At 37.4% G+C, this 24,439-nt stretch overlaps 1 protein-coding gene and 1 pseudogene across 4 annotated transcripts; one reads left to right on the top strand and one right to left on the bottom strand.

Moving 5' to 3' along the window:
- LOC7483653 (E3 ubiquitin-protein ligase At4g11680) lies at positions 1-3,167 on the bottom strand. 4 transcript variants are annotated; one of them, XM_052445684.1, is made up of 4 exons: positions 2,411-3,166; positions 1,725-2,303; positions 670-1,051; positions 1-529 (listed from the first exon to the last, which is right to left on the bottom strand). In XM_052445684.1, the coding sequence occupies exons 2-4, from the start codon at positions 2,225-2,227 to the stop codon at positions 383-385; spliced, it is 1,032 nt and encodes a 343-aa protein (XP_052301644.1). In that variant the 5' UTR covers positions 2,228-2,303; positions 2,411-3,166; the 3' UTR covers positions 1-382. The 4 variants fall into 4 exon arrangements, with proteins under 4 accessions (XP_052301644.1, XP_024467429.1, XP_024467430.1 ...); XM_024611661.2 differs by having other exon boundaries at positions 670-1,060; positions 2,411-3,156; XM_024611662.2 differs by having other exon boundaries at positions 1,725-3,167.
- A 6,090-nt stretch (positions 3,168-9,257) lies between these two features.
- LOC18103284 (ABC transporter G family member 26-like) lies at positions 9,258-23,804 on the top strand (annotated as a pseudogene).
- Positions 23,805-24,439: the final 635 nt, after the last annotated feature.

Here is a 24,439-nt window from a genome sequence, read left to right as displayed (position 1 = left end):
TGAGTATTAATTTATCAGGGTTATAATATATGCATTATTTAAGTTCAATTACATGTATACCAGTATCCATTACCATTACCAGGAAAAAAGAAATCATGTACAGATTGTGGGGTATATATCCTTGAGGAAAGGACTTCCCAACCCTATTTTGGGGTATATATCCTTCTACTGCCATATATAACCCCAAGACAGAGTTCTATATTTATGATTACTGGTGAGCTCCTCTATACAAGCAAAAAACTCACTCGAATAACCATACAAATACACAATCTTTTAGCACAAAAAAGAAAAAGAAAAAAGAACCTTGTAAAAAAAAATTAAGAATCGCACACTGTGAAGAAAGCTTGATAAAATCTTCAATCCTCTATTGTTGCCTTGCCCTCTATTTTTCCAGTTCTTGTTTACAGAGAGGGCAGCAGGATATAATTCGAAGCCATTGATCTACACACTTGAGGTGAAACATATGGGAGCATGGCAATTGCCTAACTTCTTCTATGTCTTTATACTTGGCTAGGCATATACAGCATTCCTGTCAATATCATAACACAAATATAAGAAGAAGACAGGAGAAATCATTAGGAAGATGATCATCCATGGCTTTTCAGCTCATGCTCTGATTGCATGCTGATAAGGTAGTTTAGCTACGTGTGTTTTCGAACTGGGACTTACCAGATCTTCACTTGCAACGGTTGAATCACAATCAACACTGTTGCGAAACTCCGAATCGGTGTCCACAGCTTTGTACCTCCGGCTTGGTAGTCTGGATATTTGGTCATCGGACGCCCCTCTCTCGGCAGACCCCATGCTCATGTTGTAGCCAATGACAGTGCTAATGAGCGGCACACAACAGCATAGCAGTAGAAACAACAGAAATGGAAACGAGTAACTGAGAGCATTCCAGGCAAGCAGAAAGATGCAGAGCACATGGAGCTTTGGAGCACGGAAGTAAGATCCAAAACGAGAATCGAAGACCCAAACATTACCCATCACAAACCATATCGCAAAGAAGAGTTCCAGTGAGGTCCGGCACTTGTTCATCAAATGTGAGTACCTGCATACACTATATATATATATATTAATCAATAGGAATACAAATAGATTGAAAAAATATTTTTATCATTCTATTATATTAGCACTATAGTTCTGTCATTTTACTTAATCTTCGACATAGAAATATGGTGATTTTGATACACTTCATCCCTCTGCTACTATTAAATATTTTTTTTTGCTTTCCCTATAAAATAATTTGTTTATTTAGTAGCAACCTTTGTGACATTGGTTGTTCATCTTGAAGGCAAAATCCAGAATAAAAGGATTTGCAATGGCCAATATTTGTTTTATTAAAAGCCATCAAAGTCGCACAGAAAGCACAGTTTTTTTGGTTATAGTAACTAAAATTATTATTTCTGCAACAGCAAAGTCTGATCAAGAGATTAAGAAGCACCAGTTCACTACCCAATGCCATGCAGAAAAGTTTTATTTGCTAAATTAGAAAAGTTCCAGAGTATAGCCATCAGGAAATTCTAAATGCACTGATGATCCCGAAGCTATTTGCTAGATCACACAGAGATTATGCATCCTTTTCCTGTTCTTTATGCTGCTGGAAATCTATTCCTCGTCAGCCAAAATTCATATTAGTTGCATCATATTATGTAGTAACGCTTGAATACCAATAAATTTTCAGCATAGATATAACTTGGGATGAATAGCTTTTAACAAAATACCTGGATTCCTCACTGCCCCCCTGTTGCTCCAAATCGGGTAGGCCAAAACCATCGCCTTGAGTTGCGTTAAGTTGCCGGTAACGACCATAGAGCAGCAGCAGACTAAGGACACAACCTATATTATAACCAATAATCCATATTCTCACAGGCCAAACAGGGTTCTCTGCCTTCGAAATAGCCAGGGTGAACGTGGTAATGCATATTTGAAGGAGCAAAGCTACGAACTCCAGCATCATCCAAGAGCTAGAATTGAAAGGATTAGACCCAAGATTAGAGCTTGAGCCATTCTGGTAGTGGAATACTCTCCTCAAGAAGGTGAACCATCTTGCTCTAGATATTCTCATCGCTGCTCTTACGAATAATGATGACGGGGCAAGGCGAGGAGACCTGTTTCTGAGAAACGCAGTTCCATGCTCTTCTCCTACTGGAGAATTTGATGAAAGTGATACTGCAGGACTTGAACTACGGAATGAATCTGTTGGAAAGGAGTACCGCGTATTCATTGGGAACGTTTTAAGCAGAGATTTTCAGGTACAAGCCTTTGGAATTTGAACGCCAGTATGAATTCTATATATGGCACTAATATAGAAATCACAAAATTTCTATTATTGGGTATCAGAGAGAGTAGACAAACAGCAAGTTTTGATTGAAAGCTTTAGATTTCAGCAAGGCAAAAAGGCAAATACCAAAGCATGGTGTCGCCAGAGATGGCTCCAATTTCTTGAAAGTTGACAACACTATTTTTTAACCGACAGGCTCAACCTTGAAGCACAAACAAACTATAGCTTCTTCATGTTCGATACAGCTCCTCGATTGAAGAACACTACTTGGTTTGCACCAGTTTTAGAATCTCTCGGAGCTTCAATCTTGACCAGAAAGAAAAAGCAATAGAAATAAATACCATCAAACCTTACAACGTTCGAAACTTAAAAAGGGTATTTTATCAATAGACCAGGACTTTTCCCTCAAAAACCTTAGCTTTAACCAAGAACACAAAAAACACGCCAAAGTTGAAAAACTGAAGTGGGCATTTATTTAAGCTTAGAGGGCAACATAGAAAAAGGAAGTTCGAGAGATGGTTGTGGAGTGAATACGACAGGAAGGTGAAGGTTGGGTTTCAGATGGTGACCAAGAATCAACTGCAAAAGCCAAAAGAGCTTTGCTTTGATATCAAGGGAGTAAGCTTTCTTTCTTTTTTTCTTTTGCTAACCGTTGGCCTAACTCCCCTCTGGTTTTTGATTATCAAGCAATCAAAGCTAAGCTGATAACAGACAAGCTAGCAACCACTGCTTCTTTGCGACGACACGAAGTGAGGACTGAGATATTTTTTTCCAGTTAATGTCTACTTTTCTCTGATGAATTGGATAAGAGTCTATTAAATTAAGTGCCGTGTTGATATTTGTTTATGAAAGTGTTAATGTTCATAAGAGGAGAGATTTTGAAGCATGGCGGGCACAGTGATTGGGGGATTCTAAATCCATGGTGAGAGGTTGGCCACCTAATCGAGCTAGCAACTTCTTACCATATTTGAGGAGCAGTCCCCTCAGTTTTAGTTCCGCTTATATCCCCCAGCCGTCCTGCTTTGCGGGAGCATTTGGTCTTCTAATGCTTTGCCCATGCCCATGCCCATGATCCTTCGAATGTTGTTGTCTCCTTTTCTTTCTTACTTCGTTATTTTCAACTTGTTGACTCTCGAGATCTTTAGTCAAGTCAGTAATTCATTGCATGAGCACCAACCATTAGCTTACACTATATAGATACGCCGACGTCGGGATAATTTTTTTAATGGTAAAAAAACTATTCGTTCAATTTGTCCAATTCTTCCGGGCATTGGAAAGAAAGGAAAGGTAATCCGGGTCCGGTAGTGCAGTAAAGTAAAGCAGCAGTCAATTCAGTAATTGACCAGTACTAATATATCCACGCGATGGTGTTGAAATTATTTTTTAAAATGTTTTTTTTATTAAAATATATTAAAATAATATTTTTTTTATTTTTTTAAAATTATTTTTGATATCAATACATCAAAACAATTCAAAATATATAAAAAATTAACTTTTAATAAAAACAATTAAATTTTGATGAAACGTTCCAAACACTTGCGCGGCTGCTGGTTGAGCTGACAGGCTGAGTGAGAGCTCCAACCAAGATTAGAGACGCTAACATAACATGGGCAGGAGACATATCTTTAAGAACCAAAAAACGGGATATTCGCATAAGTCAAGATAATCCAAGTAACTCCGTTTAAATTTACTAAAATATAACCTGTGATATGTTAAAAAAAAATTAAATCAATTTAGATTAATTTGCTAATCGTATTGTGAAATTAAAATAAAAAGAAATTAATTTTTTAAAAGAAAATCTTGTAAAAAATAAACTGAAATTAAATAATATTAGTATTTGTGTGATTAATGTCTTGGAATCTAACATGAAAAAATTCAACCAATTATTAAAATCTATTAAGTATAAAAATTCCCCCGATCTAATTAGAAAAAAACAAATCTGACCAATAAAAGACAATTACACTAACAAATTCTATGTCACCTAGCCAATAAACCGAAGCCGCGTGTGAAGCTCATGTTAAAAGCTTGTCGTTTTCAGAAACATACATGTGTAGATAAATAAGACGCAGGTGTGCGATGGGAACATATATACGATAAGAACAACTGGGACTTTTAACAATTTTGGCAAACTTATCTTTGATTTTTCTTTTCTGTTAAATAAATAAATAAATAAATGCTGAAGGGAGAGGGCGACACCCGACCTTTGCTTACACTCAATGCTTATTATGTGCACAGGGTGACGTGTAGGGTTAGATGCATCCATGCATGCATGCATTTGCTTGCTCTGGCGGCCCATCATGTTTCTTTCTCAGGCGGCGCATGAGGACTGGCCAGACAGACACACTTCATGATCTCCGTGACGGAGGTGAAAGCTGCCTTTTTGATATATATTGTATGATCAACACTCTCCTTAATTTGTTGCAGTGGGAGGATTCCCACTGGAGAGCTTCGGTGGTTAACACAGACATACTGATCAGTACGTTTGTGGTATTGAATTAAGAATAAAACTTGTCCACTCAGCGATAATCATAAGGTTTAGATCTTGAATTTTCATTTCAAGATATTAAATCAAATTCTGAAACAATGGCTGAAACTTATATATATATATATATATATATATATATATATATATATATATATATACACACACACACATGTCATGATTAAAAAGATTATATTCCAAGCTTATCTATTTTTTTTTCCTGTCTAATGCAACATCCTAACATTATCTTAAGAATAATTATAGCTGCTCATATATATTTTATTATATAGCCCAAACAACGTTAAAGCTTCTTATCTTTAAACAAAGAAGCTGATTATCATGTTGTAAATGTCCCAAACCGTATATAAAATAACCATTTAAAAAAAAAAAACAAACGTGAGATAGATTATTATATTCTTAATACAATAAAAGCGCTATAAAATATTCTAGTATTAGTATTAATTAGATCATTATTCATTTTACACTGCGAGTCAAATCAAATTTTTCATATTACGCCTAAGGAGCCTAGTCCATTTTGTTTTTCATGTTTTAAACAATTCTCCTTTTCAATGTTGATATAAATCCTTACCATCATAGAGCCCACCAAACAATGTTAAAACACACTTATACCATGGGCATGCTCATTTGAACATCCCATTATATGGTAAAGAAAGTGTAGTCATCAACTTGAATGTCTTGTCTTACAAGTTAAAAGTACAGCCACCTATTCGAACATCTTATTTTACAAGCTGGTTGTTTAGTTGCCTACAATAAAAGCAATTGTGCTTCATGATTCTTCTTATGGGTAGGATACACAGTATGTTTGCATCCCTTCTCTTTATTATGCAAAATCATGTGATACATTAGTGTTTAAATACTCATTAATCATTATGAGCATACTATGCTCATTTTTACTCAAAACTATATATAAAAGAATATTCTCTTGCATTCCATATTCTCATTTGACACATTAAATTACCCGTACATATTTGGTAACCTAGTCATCGGAGGGTCCTCTATCTTATATAACTTGTTTTATAAGAGATCTTTAGTTAACTAAGTCCATTAACTAGTTGTTAAAAACCCATGATTATTAAAAGTTTATTGCAGGCTTTGTCAGTAGCGTTGCTTGTGAAAAATTAAAGAAAAGATAGTTCATTTCCTTTCCTTCCTATATATTTATAGTTTTTTTCATGGTTAACAACCTAGAAATGCTTTCATGGTAGAGTTATTGATCTCCCTATGGATATTCTATTATGTCCTCCAAAAACCTTTAACAACTAGCCTTGTAAATAAGCTATATAAGAACAACTAACCTTTAACAACCTTTATTAGGTCCTTACTATGGTTATTATAGCTATACAAGAACAACTCAAAGCCTTGTCTTTCCATTACTAAATGGCTTAACTACAAGCTCTACCACTTACACCATCAAACACATGTTTACAACTCTAATTTCTAAAAGAGGTAGATTAAAATGACATGCAAGAGAGTAGACAAAAGCGTCATCACTCATAAACTCCATTTGGAAGCCACTCTCTCTATCGTCAGGAACACTCTCAAACTAGGTATTTCATCATTTAATCTTTAAAAGTCTAGAAATAAAGCATCAACTAGTCATAGATATACAAGTGATCATCTCCATCGCTCCTCCTTAGAATCCTACTTGGTAGTCTTGAGTAAAAAAACCCTTGACATGAGGTAAGACTTATGATTATACGAAGTGCTAAAGATGAATTTAGCCTTAACTAAGAGGAGACTATTTAATATATAAATGAGTATTGGACATAACGATTTTATCCTTAAGAATATAACCTTGGATAACTATAATGGGCTCGTGAACCCAAAGGAACATGTACAAAACTTATGAAATAGCCTAGAACTTGTTATATGAGATAGCGAGGTATGTGCAAGACCCTCTTGAGCATGTTTCATGGATTCGCTTAAGCATGGTATCATAGAATTTTTTTTTTTAAAAAAATAAACTAGTAGAGACATAAAGAGAAATTCAAAACTTTGAGGACCCCTATCTCCCACCATAAGAGGTGGTGGATGACATCGCCTATACAGGAAGGAAGGCAAAGAAGGGACACACTTTGAGTGGTGGTTAAAGTGCCTCTACCCTTCGCAGGCACATGTAAATATGCATTACAACCCTGGCAACTCTTCTGCGTGTGTCTAATACATGCTGTCATTTTTATAATTGATTCTAGCCACTTTCGCCTAACTCTAGTATCTTTGAAGGTTAATTTTAAACCCCTAATGGATTTTTGAATAATTTTAACATATTATTAAATTCTTTATGACAAAATATTGATTATTGTTGATGATTTTTAATTTATTACTAATTATTATAAATATTTAAAGTGTTAGGATCCATACCATTATATGATAACCTTGGAGGTATGAAGTTGTTGAGGAATTTTTTTAGGTTGAATAAGGATTGAAATAAATACCCTAAGATGGGTTGGGAGGATAGGAATTGATTTTGGTTTATTTAAGGCGTATTGGTTTGGTCTTGGAATGAAATTTGATATGTGTTGATATGTTGTGTGTGGATATTGTTTTTGATTTGTTATGTGGTGTGGTGATATTGTTTTTATTTGTTATGTTGATATTCATTTTTTATATGTGATGTTGTATATGGATGTTGTTTTTTATTTTCCATGTAATGTGTTCATGGTTTTAATATACAATTTATTTGTGTATTAATTGCTTTATTGCTCATAAATCCATCTAAAATAAATGAACCATCTTTGGGTGTTGTCCTATATTAATAATAAGCGAGTAATAAATTGATTAATTCATGATTTTATTGTGTTTGAAAATATTATTTTCAAGATATATTTCCTTGCAATTGAGTTATATACTAGTTGCTTTATTATTCATAAATTCACCTAGGATAAATGAATTGTTATTGGGCATTGTCTTAGGTTAATGATGAATGGGTAATAAATTGGTTGGTACTTAACTTTATTGCTTTTGAAAATGTTTTTTTTTTAATATATGTTTCCTTGCAATTTTTTTGTGTATTAGTCACTTTATTATTTTTAAATTCACCTAGGATAATTGAGTTGTCAATGGGAATTGGCCTGGAATAATGATGAATGAGTAATAAATTAATTAATACCTTACTTTACTATGTTTAAAAATGTTTTTTTTAGATATGTTTCCTTATAATTTTATTGTATATTAGTCGCTTTATTATTTATATATCCACTTAGGATAAATGAATCATCTTTGAGTAGTGTCCTAAGTTAATGATGAGTGGATAATAAATTAATGAATATTTTATTTTATTATTTTATTGTATTAAAAATATTTTTAAAATATCATTATTTATGTGTAATTTGGGTTTTTTGGATATAATAATAATGTTTTTTTTTATTTTTATGAATTTAGACTCATGGGGTTGATGTTGTCTTTAACAATACCTTTCTAAATTGCTAGTCTAGTTATCTACTTAGTCATTTCCAAGAAACAGATTCATTTATGGTGACCACATTGTTTTTAAATTATAAAAAGTAAATAATTATAAGACCTTTTACATTATTTTTTAATCATAGATTTATTTATAAGTATTCATTTTTTATTCAAATTCTAATATTCTATAATCAAGATGATGTGTTTGAGTTTATTTTGTACCTATTTTTCTAGGATCCCTTTCATTGATCAAGCGAGCAAATTTGGGCTAGATCGGTGTGATCTCACATAGACCCATTAAGTGGCTTTCAAGCTCATTACAATCAATATGATCTTGAACAAATTTATACGTATAGTTACCATAAAACTGGGTGACGACTATTTTCTTTTATTTTTACTGTTTTTATATATAGTTCGCCTAGATATCCATTATGACAAAACAAAAGGGAACAACCTAAAACGATGTTTGACCTTTAGTTCAAACTAGATTATCGACACGCGCTATACTGTAGGCAATTTAAATTATTTTTTTAACTTAAAAAAATTTAAGCAATGCTAACATATTTTCTAATAAAAAATAATTTTAAATTATATGAAAGTTGATTTAATGTAATCTAATTAAATTGGTTAGGGTAAAGATAACTTGTAAAAATATAATATCTAAAACATAATTTTTAAACAGTCATAAATTTGTTAGATATTTTTTTATAACTAGAGTAACTTGCGTTGTGTCAGATACACTATCAATATAGTCTTGAAAGCTGATCTCATGATATATGGATGGGAGTTGCCTTGAAGATCAAAATTATGATCAAATTGTAATCCACACTAGATTTGAGTTTTTATATATCATGAACAATAAATATGAAGTTGAAAGGTATGAAATTTTGAACTCGAATTTGAGTGTTTAAAATTTGAAATGTACAGAAGAAATTGTTTTTTTCTTTGGGTACTTAAAATATCCAATTATATTTTTGCAATTATTGAACAAGCTAGTGCCATGCAACTTGTGGTCCACAGCTAATAAATATAGTGATTCTAGTTTCTGTATAGCATCTAACTACGGGTATGGAAACTAAAAGAGAGGAAGAAATTGAGGACATGTCACTGTCCCCTCCAACCATAATGGGGTCAACGCAATTTGCAGGGAGCAATGGCTTTGGCCACAGCATGGACTTCATGTCTCAAGCCTACCTTAGAAATAGGTCTTCTGAGATTGATATTGAGGAAGATAGCTTGAATATGAATAAAGATGGCCCTCTTCCAATATTTCTGAAGGTAAATAACACCCAATCTTTTCTTTCTCTTATTCGTTTATCGTTATCTTGAAGGCTAAAATAGATTCAGATTTTTTTTACCAATAATTTCAAGTACGGGCTAATATGCCAAGATAACTGTAAATTAGATCGTGCTTGTGCTATATCTATGCATTGCAGTTTGAATATGTGGAGTGCAAGGTGAGGAATAGCAAAGCTTCCTCTGCCAACCCAGTGAAGGCAGTGGTTTCAAAGGTAGCCTCACGGTTTAACTTGGATCAGGATAACTACAAGCAAATTTTGAAGGGCGTAACAGGAAGTGTCTGCCCTGGTGAAATCCTTGCTTTGATGGGTCCTTCTGGTAGTGGTAAAACAACCTTGTTGAAGATAATAGGAGGAAGATTGAGTGAAAATGTTGAAGGAAGAATAACGTATGATGATATCCCTTAGAATGCAGCTATTAAGAGAAGGTTAGCAAACTTTAAAGAAAGCTCGTGTCTCGTTCATTGATGGCTGACTACTACTTACAAATCATTATTCTGTGTCATTGTTATGCCTTTAAATGAATTTTTTGTGCATAGGATTGGATTTGTGACGCAAGATGATGTGCTCCTCTCGCAGCTAACAGTGGATGAGACTTTAGTCTTTGCTGCATTTTTAAGACTTCCAGGAAACATGAGCCGGCAACAGAAGCACGCCAGAGTTGGGATGATCATAAAGGAGCTAGGCCTTGAGAGGTAACGTGTGCAACTTTACTGAACGAGGACAGTAGGTAGTTGTTTGCTCTTGAGTTATAACTTTGTAAGAAGATTATTGCATGATCACAGATGTCGTCACACAAAAATTGGAGGGGGCTTTGTTAAAGGAATATCCGGAGGAGAAAGAAAAGGAACCAGCATTGGTTATGAAATTCTTGTCGACCCTTCTTTACTGTTACTTGATGAACCAACTTCAGGCCTTGATTCCACATCAGCCAATAGACTCCTTCAAATCCTTCAAGGACTAGCTAAGGTATCAAAGTAGAAGGGTTGATAAGAATATGTTTGATGGTCTACAGGCAGGAAGGACAATAATTACTACAATCCACTAGCCTTCGAGCAGAATGTTCCACATGTTTGATAAGCTTTTGCTGATATCAGAAGGCTACCCTTTGTACTATGGGAAGGCTAGAGAATCTATGGAATATTTTTCGGATTTGCGATTCATTCCTGAGATAGCCATGAATCCTGCGGAGTTCTTGTTGGATTTAGCAACTGGACAAGTGAATGACATAAGTGTGCCTGAAGTGTTGTATTAAACTCAATCCATCTAGAAGGTCAAGAAAGGCAGCCACCAGTTTTCACCGCCCAGCCGCCAGCCACCAGCTGTATGCCGCCAGCCGCCTTCACACTTGAAGGTTGAAATATCTTGTTTTGAATTCGTGTATAAATAACAAGCTGAGCTTATGCTATTCTGTGTGGAGAGAATAGAGAGAAACACTAGAGAGAAAGAGAGGGTGTGTATTGTTAAGCTTTTGTGTTAATTAATTGTAAGCTTGTGTTTTTGTAATAAAACCTTGTGTTTTATCCCCTCTGAGTGTTTCAAAGCCACCACCAGTGGTTTCTCCCACCAACAATTGGTATCAGAGCCCCGTTCGTCAGAAAACAGAAGTGTTTTGGGAGATATCTGAATTTTCAAAGTTGTCAAAAACAAGTTTTGATCATTCCAAAGTGTATAGCTCATCCATACGAACTCACTGGTGCAAAAATCAGCTTGATCGGAGACGGAGGTATCCCACACGCTCCTCCTGAAGATTCGGCAACTGTAGCCCAGTCGCACCCACGCGCTCCAGAGGAAGAAGACGAGTGTCGTCCACGCGCGCCATATATTGAGCCGTTTACGCCGAGCCCAGCCGAGCCGTAAGCCGCGCCGAAGAATATTCCCAAGAATATTCCCGTTTGAAGTCGAGCCGCTCGATAGCCGCAGCCGAGCCGATAGAATATTCCGCAGAATATTCCCGGTTCAACCCAGCGAACCGCCCGACGCCCAGAATTGGTTTTGTGACCGGTTCACCCATTTTCGGACCTGATTTCTACAAAGTCAGACCGGTTCCCGACTATTTCGACCATTCCGGATCGATCTACAGTGTCCGTTTTGCCAAAGTCAACTCCCAGAAGGAGATATAGTCATTCAAAGAGCAAAATGACTACAGAAAGTACACAAACACTCATCCCGAAGCTGACCAAAGACAACTATGATAGTTGGTGCATCATATTGAAAGCATTTCTTGGTTCACAAGAGTGTTTAGATATTGTACAACATGGTTATGATGAACCAGAGTCCAAAGAAGCAGAAGATGCTCTACAAGAGGCACAGAAGCAAGCCCTGAAAGTCAACAGAAAGAAGGACAACAAAGCAAAGACCATTATCTACCAAGGTCTTGATGAAGATACATTCGAGATCATAGCTTCCGCTGAAACATCAAAAGACATATGGGAGGCTCTCCAACAAAAATACAAAGGTGCTGACAGAATCAAGAAGATTCGTCTTCAATCTTTGCGAGGTGAATTTGAGTTATTGCAAATGAAGTCCTCGGAGTCTATTTCTGATTATCACACAAGAATTATGGTGATAGTCAATCAGATAAGGAGAAATGGAGAAGCCATCGTCAATTCCCGAATTACTGAGAAAATTTTGAGATCCCTAGATCCAAAATTTGATTTTGTTGTTGTCGCTATTGAAGAGTCCAAGGAAGTGGACAAGTTGATAGTTGATGAGCTTATGAGTTCTTTGCAAGCTCATGAGCAGAAGATTGTAAAGCGAAATGGAGATAAGGTCATCGAGCATGCCTTACAAGCAAAGTTGTCGCTCAAAGACAGATATGAGCAAGGGGAGACTTCAACAAGTGGATATACCACTCAAGCAAGAAGTCAACAATCCAGAGGAGGATTTCAGCAATTCCAAGGAAGAGGATCTTGGAATACAAGCTTTAGAGGAAGAGGTGGTAGAAACACCACCAGAGGAGGTCGAGGATAACAAGCATTCACTCCTAGAGGAAGAAGAGGCGGTTACAATAACCGTGACAAGAGGAATATCCAATGTTATAGTTGCAATCAATTTGGGCACTATAGCACTGAATGCAGAAGGAAAGCTCCGTTGGAGATACGTGAGCAAGCAAACTATGCAGAGAAGGATGACAGAGAAGAAGCTGCATTTCTTGTCCAACAAGAACTTGGCGAGAAACAGGAAAATATATGGTATCTAGATACTGGAGCCAGCAATCACATGTGCGGCTACCGAGAGTTATTTGGTGATCTAGATGAGACCAAGCAAGGTCTAGTTACTTTTGGAGATACCTCAAAGGTTCCATTCAAAGGTAAAGGCAGCATCCCAATCAAGTTGAAGAACGACGATTCCAGCTACATCGCCAATGTTTATTATGTCCCAGCCATAAAGCAGAACCTGATCAGCTTAGATCAACTTATGGAGAGAGGTTATACTTTTTACTCGAAGAATTGTCATCTGACAATTAGAGACAACAATTGGAGATTAATTGCCTATGTGAAAATGTCCAAGAATAGGATGTTTCCTTTGAACATCCAGTATGATGCAGCAAGGTGTTTGAGTGCCATCACTAACAGTGAAGAATGGCTTTGGCACCTGAGGCTTGGACATCTGAATTTCACAAGTCTGAAGATGCTAGCAAGCAAGAAGATGGTCAAAGGTTTGCCTCACATTGATCATCCAGATGAAGTCTGTGAAAGTTGTGTCCTCAGCAAACATCACAAATCCAGTTTTGCCAAAGAAGTCAACTGGAAAGCAAAGAGGCCACTGGAGTTAGTACACACAGATGTGTGTGGCCCAATAACGTCTATGTCGACTGGACAAAATAGGTACTTCCTCACTTTTATTGATGATTTTAGTAGAAAGACGTGGATATACTTTCTGAAGAGGAAGTCAGAAGTATTCAATTGTTTTAAAGATTTTAAAGCAATTGTGGAGAAGCAAAGTGGCTACATGATCAGAACCGTGAGATCTGATCAAGGTGGAGAATATACAGCAAATGACTTTGAAGCCTATTGTACACAACAAGGCATCAGACATCAAACAACACCAGCTTATACACCACAGCTGAATGGTGTAGCTGAAAGGAAGAATCGCACGATTCTTGACATGGCAAGAAGTCTGCTCAAAGCAAAGAAGTTGCCCAAGCAATACTGGGCTGAAGCTGTATCATGTGCAGTGTATCTACTGAATCGCTGCCCAACCAGAAGTTTGCAAGGTGTCACTCCAGAAGAAGCATGGAGTGGTCACAAACCAAGTGTTACTCATCTACGAGTCTTTGGTTGTGTGGCATATGCAAAGATCCCAGATGCAAGAAGGAGAAAGCTCGATGATAAAAGCGAGAAATGCATCTTTGTCGGATATGGTGAAAGAAGGATGGGATACAAGCTGTATAATCCCATCACGAAAAAGGTGATTATGAGTAGAGATGTTATCTTTGAAGAAGATAAATCTTGGGAATGGAATGATGATCAAGAAGCAGTCAAATGGATCAACATTGATTTGATCCTTGAAGGTGAAGAAGTACTAACAGTACTTGCAGAAAAACAGATTGTGCCAGCAACTAAACCACAAAGTCCGGTACACAGATTCCCTGTATTCAACAGGAGGAACACACCAGGAGCATCATCATCAACACCACCATCAACATCCTCATCAGAAGGACCAAGAAGGATGAGGAATCTTGAAGAGTTGTACGATACCACTCAGGTCATGGAAGATACAACTCTGTTTTGTTTTTTTTGCAGATAGTGACCCACTAAGCTTCGATGAAGCTATCACAGAAGAGAAGTGGATAGAAGCAATGGATGAAGAAATACATGCCATTGAGAAGAATGATACCTGGAAGCTGACTTATCTACCAGAAAACAAGAAAGCAATAGGTGTCAAATGGGTCTACAAGACGAAGAAGAACGCCAAAGGAGAAGTGCAAAGATACAAAGCCAGATTAGTGGCTAAAGGCTACAAACAGAGAGAAGGCATTGACTATGGAGAAGTATTTGCTCCAGTAGCCCGGTTAGAGACAATCAGAATGATGATCTCATTAGCTGCACAACATAGATGGAAGATATATCAACTTGATGTGAAGTCAGCATTTCTGAATGGCTTCCTAGAAGAAGAGATCTATGTTGAACAACCACTTGGATACATCGAAACTGGAAATGAAGGCAAAGTATACAAGTTGAAGAAAGCTCTCTACGGTTTGAAGCAAGCTCCGCGTGCTTGGAATACCAGAATTGACAGGTATTTTCAAGAAAATGGATTTGAAAAATGTCCACATGAACACGCAATGTATGTGAAGAAAGAAGCGGATGGAAGCATATTATTTGTATGCCTATATGTTGATGACTTGATCTTCACCGACAACAACCCTACCATGTTTGAAGCCTTCAAACAAAGCATGGTACATGAGTTTGAGATGACTGACATTGGTCTAATGTCACATTTTCTTGGCTTGGAAGTAACGCAGAAAGAAGAAGGGATTTTTGTATCCCAATGCGGTTACGCCAAAGATATTCTTGAAAGGTTCAAGATGGAAAGCTGCAATCCGGTATCAACTCCAGTTGAGAATGGAGTGGAATTGAGGAAGAGTAAGGTTGGAAATGTTGATCCAACTTACTTCAAAAGCTTAGTAGGAAGCTTAAGGTACTTGACATGTACCAGACCGGATATACTCTACGGAGTCGGACTCGTCAGCAGATACATGGAGACGTCAGACCAGTCTCACTTGAATGCAGCCAAGAGAATTCTTCGCTACATCAAAGGCACAATGAATGAAGGTATGTTTTATACCTCAAGTAAAGACTTTAATCTTGTAGGCTACTCGGATAGTGATTGGGGTAGAGATTTGGATGAAAGGAAAAGCACAACAGGGTTTGTCTTTTTCATGGGAGACACATCTTTCACATGGTCATCCAAGAAGCAATCGATTGTAACATTATCAAGCTGTGAAGCTGAGTATGTTGCTGCCAACTCAGCCGTATGCCACTCAATATGGTTAAGGAATATGCTGAAGTTTTTGGGATTTCCTCAAGAAAATCCTACGGAGATTTATATTGACAATCGATCAACAATCGCATTGGCAAAGAACCCAGTGTATCATGAGAGGAGCAAACACATTGATACACGTCATCACTTTATCCGGGAACATGTGAAGAATGAAGAAGTCCAACTGATATCTTGCAACACAAATGATCAAGTTGCTGACATCTTCACAAAGCCATTAAAAGGAGAAGTATTTATCCGATTAAAGTTCATGCTTGGCATGACATCCCTCGATTGAGTTTAAAGGGGAGATTTGTTGTATTAAACTCAATCCATCTAGAAGGTCAAGGAAGGCAGCCACCAGTTTTCACCGCCCAGCCACCAACCGCCCAGCCGCCAGCCACCAGCTGTATGCCGCCAGCCGCCTTCACACTTGAAGGTTGAAATATCTTGTTTTGAATTCGTGTATAAATAGCAAGCTGAGCTTATGCTATTCTGTGTGGAGAGAATAAAGAGAAACACTAGAGAGAAAGAGAGGGTGTGTATTGTTAAGCTTTTGTGTTAATTAATTATAAGCTTGTGTTTTTATAATAAAACCTTGTGTTTTATCCCCTCTGAGTGTTTCAAAGCCACCACCAGTGGTTTCTCCCACCAACATGAAGATCTATCAGAACCAAACGGGGTCCTTGATTCTTAAAAGGCAGTAATCAATTTAATAAAGTCTTAATTTTTCTTTCTCTCTCTGACCCTTTTTCCCTATACATGTGCTTCTTAAGATTGGTTTCTTCTGTATTTATTGCATTTAGTACCTTCAAGTAAAATTCAAAACTCAGCTGGAGCCAAAAGAAAAGGAAGAGAATCACCGAAGTAAAAAGGTACTTGAGCTTCTTAAACTGGCGATTCAAGTTAAAAAGGATTGGCCACTTAATTACTTGGTGGGAGCAGTTCATCATATTGTACAAGAGAACATTTAGAGAGAGGTGTAGAGATTATTTTGATAAGCTGAGATTTATCCAAGCACTAGGAGTAGCAGTCTTATTAGGCCTTCTATGGTGGAAATCAAAAATTGGAACTGAGGCTCAATTAAGGGACCAGGTTAATTTCCATGACACATTTTATGAATCTACAAATGGAATCAACTTTAAATATTTAAGCTACTTTAGTCCTTTATATCTGGAATGGGCTGTTATACACGTCAGTTTAATGTTCTACATCTGCATTTTCTGGACATCATCATCGATATTTGGAGCAGTTTATGTCTTTCCATTCAAGAAGATCTATTTGGTGAAAGAAAGGAAAGCAGACATATACAGATTAAGCGCATACTATGCGTGCAGCACTCTGAGTGACATGGTGGCTCATGTATTCTATCCAAAAAATTTCATGGTCATAGTGTACTTCATGGCAGGGTTCAAGAGAACAGTCCCTTGCTTCTTCTTGACCTCGTTCGCCACGCTATTGATAGCCATTACATGTCAAGTAATGACCTGTTTGAAAACGTAGTAGATGTTCATAAATTTTCAAAAACGTAATTGAACTGCAGTGCTAACCATGGACTTTTTTTTTGGATAATCATCGAGAGTATATTGAAAAGGCTATAAAGCCAATAGCCAAAAAAAAATACAAGGATATGAGAAAAAAAAATTGATCTACTACAGCAAACAAGAAAAAGACTACCTAAGATTTCTTATTACACCACAATTTGATGCCATCAGAAAATCTTAAGAGGTCATTTCCTATATAAGTGAAGGATGGTGGAGAAACAATCAAACAAGTTTATAGTTCCCTCCTCAAAAATAATTTTGTTCCTCAACAACCAAATACCCCAAATAGTACTACTTGAAATTAGTCTCCAAGCTAATCTTTGGAATTTGCCATGTACCATTTCGGGCCACTGTAGAAGCAGCGAGTCAAGTGTTCTCGGTAAACAACATTGGATACCCCACCAATCCAAAAATTTTATCCAAACACTCTTAGAAAAGTTACAATGTATAAAAAGATGCTCTGAGGTTTCCAAATTTGAGCTGTAAAAGACACATGAAGCTTGTGTGGCAGACAAAACAGTCTGGTGATGGAGAAAAGCTTTTGTACTAACTTTGTCCTGTACTGCCAACCAGAGAAACACCTGAACTTTTGGAGAGGCCCCTTTAATCCAAACATTGGCTTCAAAAACTCTATCATTCGCAGAGGAGGTATTATCAATTAGGGTGCAACAGGATTTAACTGAGAAGCTTCCATTAGAATTACATGGCCATATAAGTTTGTCATCTTTTCCTTGCTGAATTATCGTTGGCTCCAACATTGAGAGCAAATGATGATATTGTTGCTCTTCATAAGATAAGAGGTTCCTACGCCAAACCAAATTCCATCGCCAATGATCATTCACCCATTGACCCATGTCATTAACCAAACCATTCCGAAAAGTATAATTTTGGTAAAGCCTAGGGAAAATGCTACGTAAAGCATTTGATCTTATCCATACGTCAGACCAGAAGAGAATGAAGGATCCATCTCCAATCATGAATTTAGAGTTTTCACGCAATACTAAGCCGATAACACTGTTTGGATCCAAGATTGATAAAACGTCTTTCCAAAATGGGGAAATATGACCATGCAATTTTGGGATTCCATTCTCGAAAGTTGGGGAGTAAAAATTGGTTGTTACCTATTTCTATAAGGCATGGTCTGGTAAGCTTAGCCTCCATATCCATTTGAAAAGCATGGATATATTTTTAGACATTAAAGAACCCAACCTAAGGCCTCCTTTTTTTCTAGCTTTCACAACAATACGCCACTGCACCTTGCAAATTTTCTTTTGCTTCGCCACTCCAGACCACAAGAATCTTCGTTGAATAGATGTTAGTATATTACAAACACCTTTTTGCATAAGAAAAGAAGACATATAATAGACTAGCAACGAACTCAAGACACTTTTGATTAGGCAAATACACCCTGCCATACTAAGCATACGACCTCTCCACATGCTCAACTTTCTTCTGAAATTCTCAATAATAGGCTTTCATGTAGACAATCTTTTAGGATTGGATCCCAAAGGCATGCCCAGATAAGAGCAAGGCAAGGAATCAAATCTGCAAAAGACTGAATATACCATACTAGCACAAGTATCTTCCCCAATATTTATGCCAATTAAAGAGCTTTTATGAAAGTTAATGTGCAAACCTGAACAAATAACGAACCACAACAAAATCCTTTTAACTGTTTTGACCATATGAAGATTAGCAGGCATGAAGATCAAAGTGTCGTCTGCATATTGTAGGTGACTGAGGCAAAAGCTGTCTCCAAAAGGGATACCTTTGAAAAGATCATTTGTAGCTGCTCTTTGAAACAAAACAGATAATCCCTCTGCTGCAATTAGAAAAAGAAATGGAGCAAGGGGGTCACCTTGACGAATCCCACGGCCCATCAAGAATTCCTTAGAAGGAGATCCATTAATCAGCACTGATAATTTTGCAGTGGAGATGCAAGTGTTGATCAAATTAATCCATTTTCACCAAAACCCATATGCCTCATAACCTGCTCTAAATAATCTCACTGCACACTATCGAAAGCTTTATGAAAATCCACCTTAAAGATAAGGCTCAGCACTCTGTATCTTTTCAAGGAATGAACTGCTTCATTGGCAACCAAAAACCCATCAATTATTTGCCTCCCTGTCAAGAAAGCTGTTTGATTCTCACTGATAAGGTCATGCATAACCGCTTTCAGACGGCTAGAAAGAACCTTAGCTATTATCTTGTAAATGATGTGAATCAAACTAATAGGCCTGAAATCTTTAAAGCCAACCGGGGAAGCTGTCTTCGGAATTAGATGAATATAAGCATGATTGACTCCTTTTGGAAGCCTACCTGTTTTGAAGAAATTCTTAGCCAGGTCTAACAAATCATCTGCAATGAAATTCCAAGCAAGCCTGTAGAATTTGAAATCGAAACCATCTGGACCCGGACCCTTGCTCCCATCACAATCCCAAACACTCTGCTTTAATTCTTCCAAAGTGATATCTCGCTCCAAGCTAGCTGAAGAAGAAACCGATAGTGTTTTAAAACCAACAGGCCCTAAACCAATTAAGAATCTATTCTAAATAAGTTGGAGAAGAAGCTAACTGCCACATCTTTTATGACCGGTAAGCCTTCAACAACAGAACCATTATGAACCACTTTCAGGAGATGGTTTTTAGCCTTCCTGAAGTTAGCAACTAGATGGAAGAAACGCGTGTTGCGATCACCTAGGCGACACCAAACTTGGCAAGACTTTTGACGCCACATGCTTTCTGTATTCAAGTTACATTGCCACTGCTTCTTGATCAATGAATCAAGCGAGTTCTGCTCTGCAGTAGATAATTGCCCATACTCTGATTTCTGTTCTATAACTGAAATATTGCTTTGGATCAATGTCAAAGCAGTCTCCTGATTCCCAAACCCAACCCTATCCCACTGTCTGAGCTGAGTTGCCATAAAGCTGAGCTTCTTAATGAGCTTGAACTGACCTGAAAATTCATTGTAAGCTTCATCCTATATACCTTCTACGATATCTTTAAAATTTGGATGATGAAACCAACAATCCATGAATTTGAAAGGAATCCAACCTTTTTCTGCAGGTAAAACCCCTAGGATTAAAGGGCAATGATCAGAGAACCCTCTTGGAAGCCGTCGAATACACAAAATGGGGAATTGCAAATGACAACAAGGACGAGAAAAAATGCAGTCCAGTTTACTCATGGATCCCCCACGAAACCAGGTGTACAAACCCTCTGACATGTTGTACTCGATTAGGTTACAATCATCAATAAAAAGTCTAAAAGCCGTTGAACCAACCTTGTTAATAAAGACGCTGCTTCTGTCACTTCGCAACAAAGTTTCATTGAAGTCACCTGCTAAAAACCAAGGACACTCAAAAGCAGCCTTCAGAATATAAAGGTCCTTCCAAAGAAGAAGTCTGTTAGCTTGATTGCAAGAGGCATAAACACCCACCACCGCCCCTAAGAAGCCAATCAAGGCATTCTGCCCAAATAACCCAATCCAACCATAACCATACTCCACTAATGATACCGCAAACTTAGAGTTATCCCACATAGCCAGAATGCCCCCTTTATACCTTCAGCCTCATTACCAAACCAAGAAACAATGCTGACGTTCCATAACTGAAAAACCAATATGTCTGAGTAACTTTGTAACTTAGTTTTAAACAAAAAACAAACCTTTATATCAAAATCCCTGATTAACTTTGAAATTGTCCTCTTCTTTCTAGCTAACCCCAAACCACAAGAATTCCATGAAAGAATCTATATAAGAAAAGAGATTTAAAATCCTTACAGAACAAAGAGGAACATCTGCTTACTAGGATGCTTCCTAATCAGCATTCTCTTTACGCCTTTGCTGATTTATATAGGGTGTGAAGTCATCTAAATTGTAAGGTTTTTCAATCTGCAAAACCTCTCCTATTTCCAGCATTAAACAAACCTCATCACCCTCAGAAGGTTTATTGTTTTCGCCGTGTGCTAGCAAGTTCCTCCTATTACACCTCTGTATTGTTGAGTCCTTAGTATCCATCTCACTCTTATTAACTGTTTCATTCAAACTTCTATCAGCTTTAATCATCTTTGTACGTCGCAACTTCCTTCTTGTTTTTACAGATAGAGTAGTTGCACTCTCTTTTGTGTTTGCTTCAGAGTGTAAAATAACAGGGTGATTCATATGTTGTTGTTCCAGAATTACTACGGCTTGAGGATTATATGTTGATTGAAGGGCTAAATCGTTGTTTGATCCAAATGAAATAGAGAGAACGTCAGATGGGCTTTGAGATCCACTGTCCATATGAGAATGAAAATTTTGACCATAAACTGGGCTTTCAATCTGGGCTAATACAAAGGAGTCAAGGCCCAAGGCAGCTGCAGGGCTTCTAACATCTTCTCTCAAAATAAGAGTGCCCCGTCCCGTATATATGGTAAGAGCATTGGGAATGGGACTGTATTTTATATAGCTGCTGTCACAAAAAGAAAGATTGTATGCCATAATTTCTGGAAATCTCTCTAAAGATGAGGCGGCATGTTGGTCTTGCACCACATCAAGATGAAGAGCATTAAATATGATAAGAGAGCTATCATCAGAAGTTGATAGCTTGTCTCCATCCTTTGCTAGATCTGATTTTTCCAACCCGCTGCTGCCGCCCCCAAGAGTCCTGGTGACTGATGGAGACACACCTGCTCTGTCCTCATCTGTGTCTACGCCATCAGCCACATCAACCGAGTCTTCCTCATCATCCTCATCCCCTTGCTATAGGGATGTCTGAAAGTCATCCATGGTGTATGAAATAGAGCCAGCAATTGGGTAATGTAACTGGTCCATCTCCTCTATCTTAACCTGATATGTTTGATTATTGAGTTGCAAAACAATCACCTTATTCACCTTATCCAGTTGTGTACCAATGAGGATCCGTAACTGTGATAGTTCAAAATGCTTGAGAGTAGTTTTATCATAACCTATCATCTGACCAGATCTTTCTAAAATCTTCATGAGGCATTTGCAATTCCACCCTATAATGGGTAGATTTGTTATTGTTATCCAGGCCATCTGATTCAAAGTTGTGTCAGTCTCAACCCAAGGACGAACTTCCTCAAAAAATACATCCCAACATTTATTATTCTTCCTCCATGATTCCATTAATATATCTCTATTATAAAAAATTATGAGGACCTGAGATGCCCCAAGAAAGTGCAGTCCAGCAAAATCTATATCATGTTGGATCAGTCCAAAACGTATAGAAGAGTACTTAGATCCTTTTTTTATTTTTCCCAGAAGACATCTCTTTAGCCAAGCATAATCCTCTTCTTTAATATCAGGGGAGAGTTTTTCAAAGTAATCCTTTGTTCCAAAAGCCACAGACAGATGTATTTGTTCCGCTTTTCCTTCACTGAGTACCTCTTTGTAACTTCTTACATCTCTTTCACTAATAGGCACTCTTATAGTTGTTTTGGGTTTCGATTTGTCGGGAGCTTTGTTTTCTCTTGGAATCTTTTTATAGTGTCAACAAACAATAAAAAATCCCTTTCCAACAGCCACCTTGACCCAAAACAACAACCACCCCCTAAACACAATCGCAATAGTGTGTGTGTGTGTGTGTGTGTATACCTGCATGTTTTGTGTGTTTAGGTTAATATATATATATATTTATGAGTATCAATTACATAATGTACGTATTTCTTTGTGATTAAAAGGGAGTAGGAGACCTATTTGGAGCTGCAAGTTTGAGTATCAAGAGAGCTGGGATGTTTGCTTCTTTGATATTAATGTTGTTCCTTCTTACTGCAGGCTTCTATGTCCAGGTATGTGAATGGACATTTCTTTCAAGGGTTTATGTAAGATCCCACATCGGAAGCGAGCGTCCAGAGCCAGGGCCTTATAAGTGCATGCTCACCTTGACTAGTAAGACGTGTTTTAGGGCCATGCGTGGCTGCCAAGAACAAACCCGTGAGGGGGACCTGGGTGGAAGCCCTGGACATGGGTGGACTGGGAGGCCCAAAGCGGACAATATCTTGCTAGTGAGGTGGGGTGTTACATTTGGTATCAAAGCTGAGGACGGCTCGTCTTAAGGTGGGGGGATTGTAAGATCCCACATCGGAAGCGAGCATCCAGAGCCAGGGCCTTATAAGTGCATGCTCACCTTGACTAGTAAGACGCGTTTTGGGGCCATGCGTGGCTGCCAAGAACAAACCCGTGAGGGGGACCTGGGTGGAAGCCCTGGACATGGGTGGACTGGGAGGCCCAAAGTGGACAATATCTTGCTAGTGAGGTGGGGTGTTACAGTTTACTTTGTTTATTGGGTAGCAAAATCTCAATTATTGGAGTGAGAGAGGCCGCGAGAGAAATTTCTCACGCATGCACCAGTACTGGTTTCCGCTCAAGACTCAATCAGTAAGAGACTTGTAGAGTGGAAAATACATTCGTACTTTGCTAATGTATTAGTATTCGACGATACCTCCGAACCAAGAATCATACATTCCTAGGACTAACTAACTAACTAACGAATGTTTTTCTCCTTGCAGCATGCATCAAGATTCATGTGGTGGTTGAAGTAATTTTCTTTCGTTTACCATGGGTTTAGGCTTTTGTTAAAAGTTCAATAATATGATGGTGATGAATTGTATGAGTGTGAAAGCAAATGAGGGTGTCGGCCTCTTTTGAGTTCACCTTCATTCGACACGGTGAGCTTGAAAGGTGGCTTGCAGGAAGTTTGGGTGCGAATAGCCATGGCTCTTGGATACAGGATGATTGCCTATTTTTGCCTTCGCAGGAGGATTAATCTATGTCATCTTTGAACTGGATCCATGATACCAACGTTTTCTTTTACAAAACGTTTGCTACATTTTCAACAATGCTAAAGGAGAAAACATTTTGAGATCCAAGTCCAAATTCCCTTTCCTTTTGATTTTTTTCTGTATAAATGGTGAATTATATATATGTTTAGTTTTATTGGGTAACACGTGTGTATGTGATGGCTCTCCTCTAAAAAGTTCTTACATCAAATCATGATACATGTCATTAATTGGCCATTACCAATTTGAATTAATGGACGAGTTAAATAAAAATCAAATGCATTTTTGTTACCCAATTTACCAAGCAAGAGAGGGCGAATAAGGTGTTTTTTAAAACTTAAGTCCAAATTTGTCTTCTTTACGTTGATTTTAACAAACACACAAAATCAAACCCTAACCAACCCTTATAAGTCAATTTCATAATAAACCCACAATCATAATTCAAGCATAAACAAAAATAAAGAGTAAAGAAAAATGAATAAATATAAAATTCTATAGTGGATTAACACTAATCATCTACTCGATCCATTCCTAAAATAGTAAGCTTGGATTTCACTTATTACTCATGGCCTTAATCACCTTTAATAGTTGAATCTTTTCTCAAGGCTCTAGGTTGTAACCTTCACTCCCAAGCTTTC

This window comes from Populus trichocarpa, chromosome 11 (assembly GCF_000002775.5).
Source record: "Populus trichocarpa isolate Nisqually-1 chromosome 11, P.trichocarpa_v4.1, whole genome shotgun sequence".
Lineage (NCBI taxonomy): Eukaryota > Viridiplantae > Streptophyta > Magnoliopsida > Malpighiales > Salicaceae > Populus > Populus trichocarpa.
This window is presented reverse-complemented; position numbering and strand designations above follow the sequence as displayed.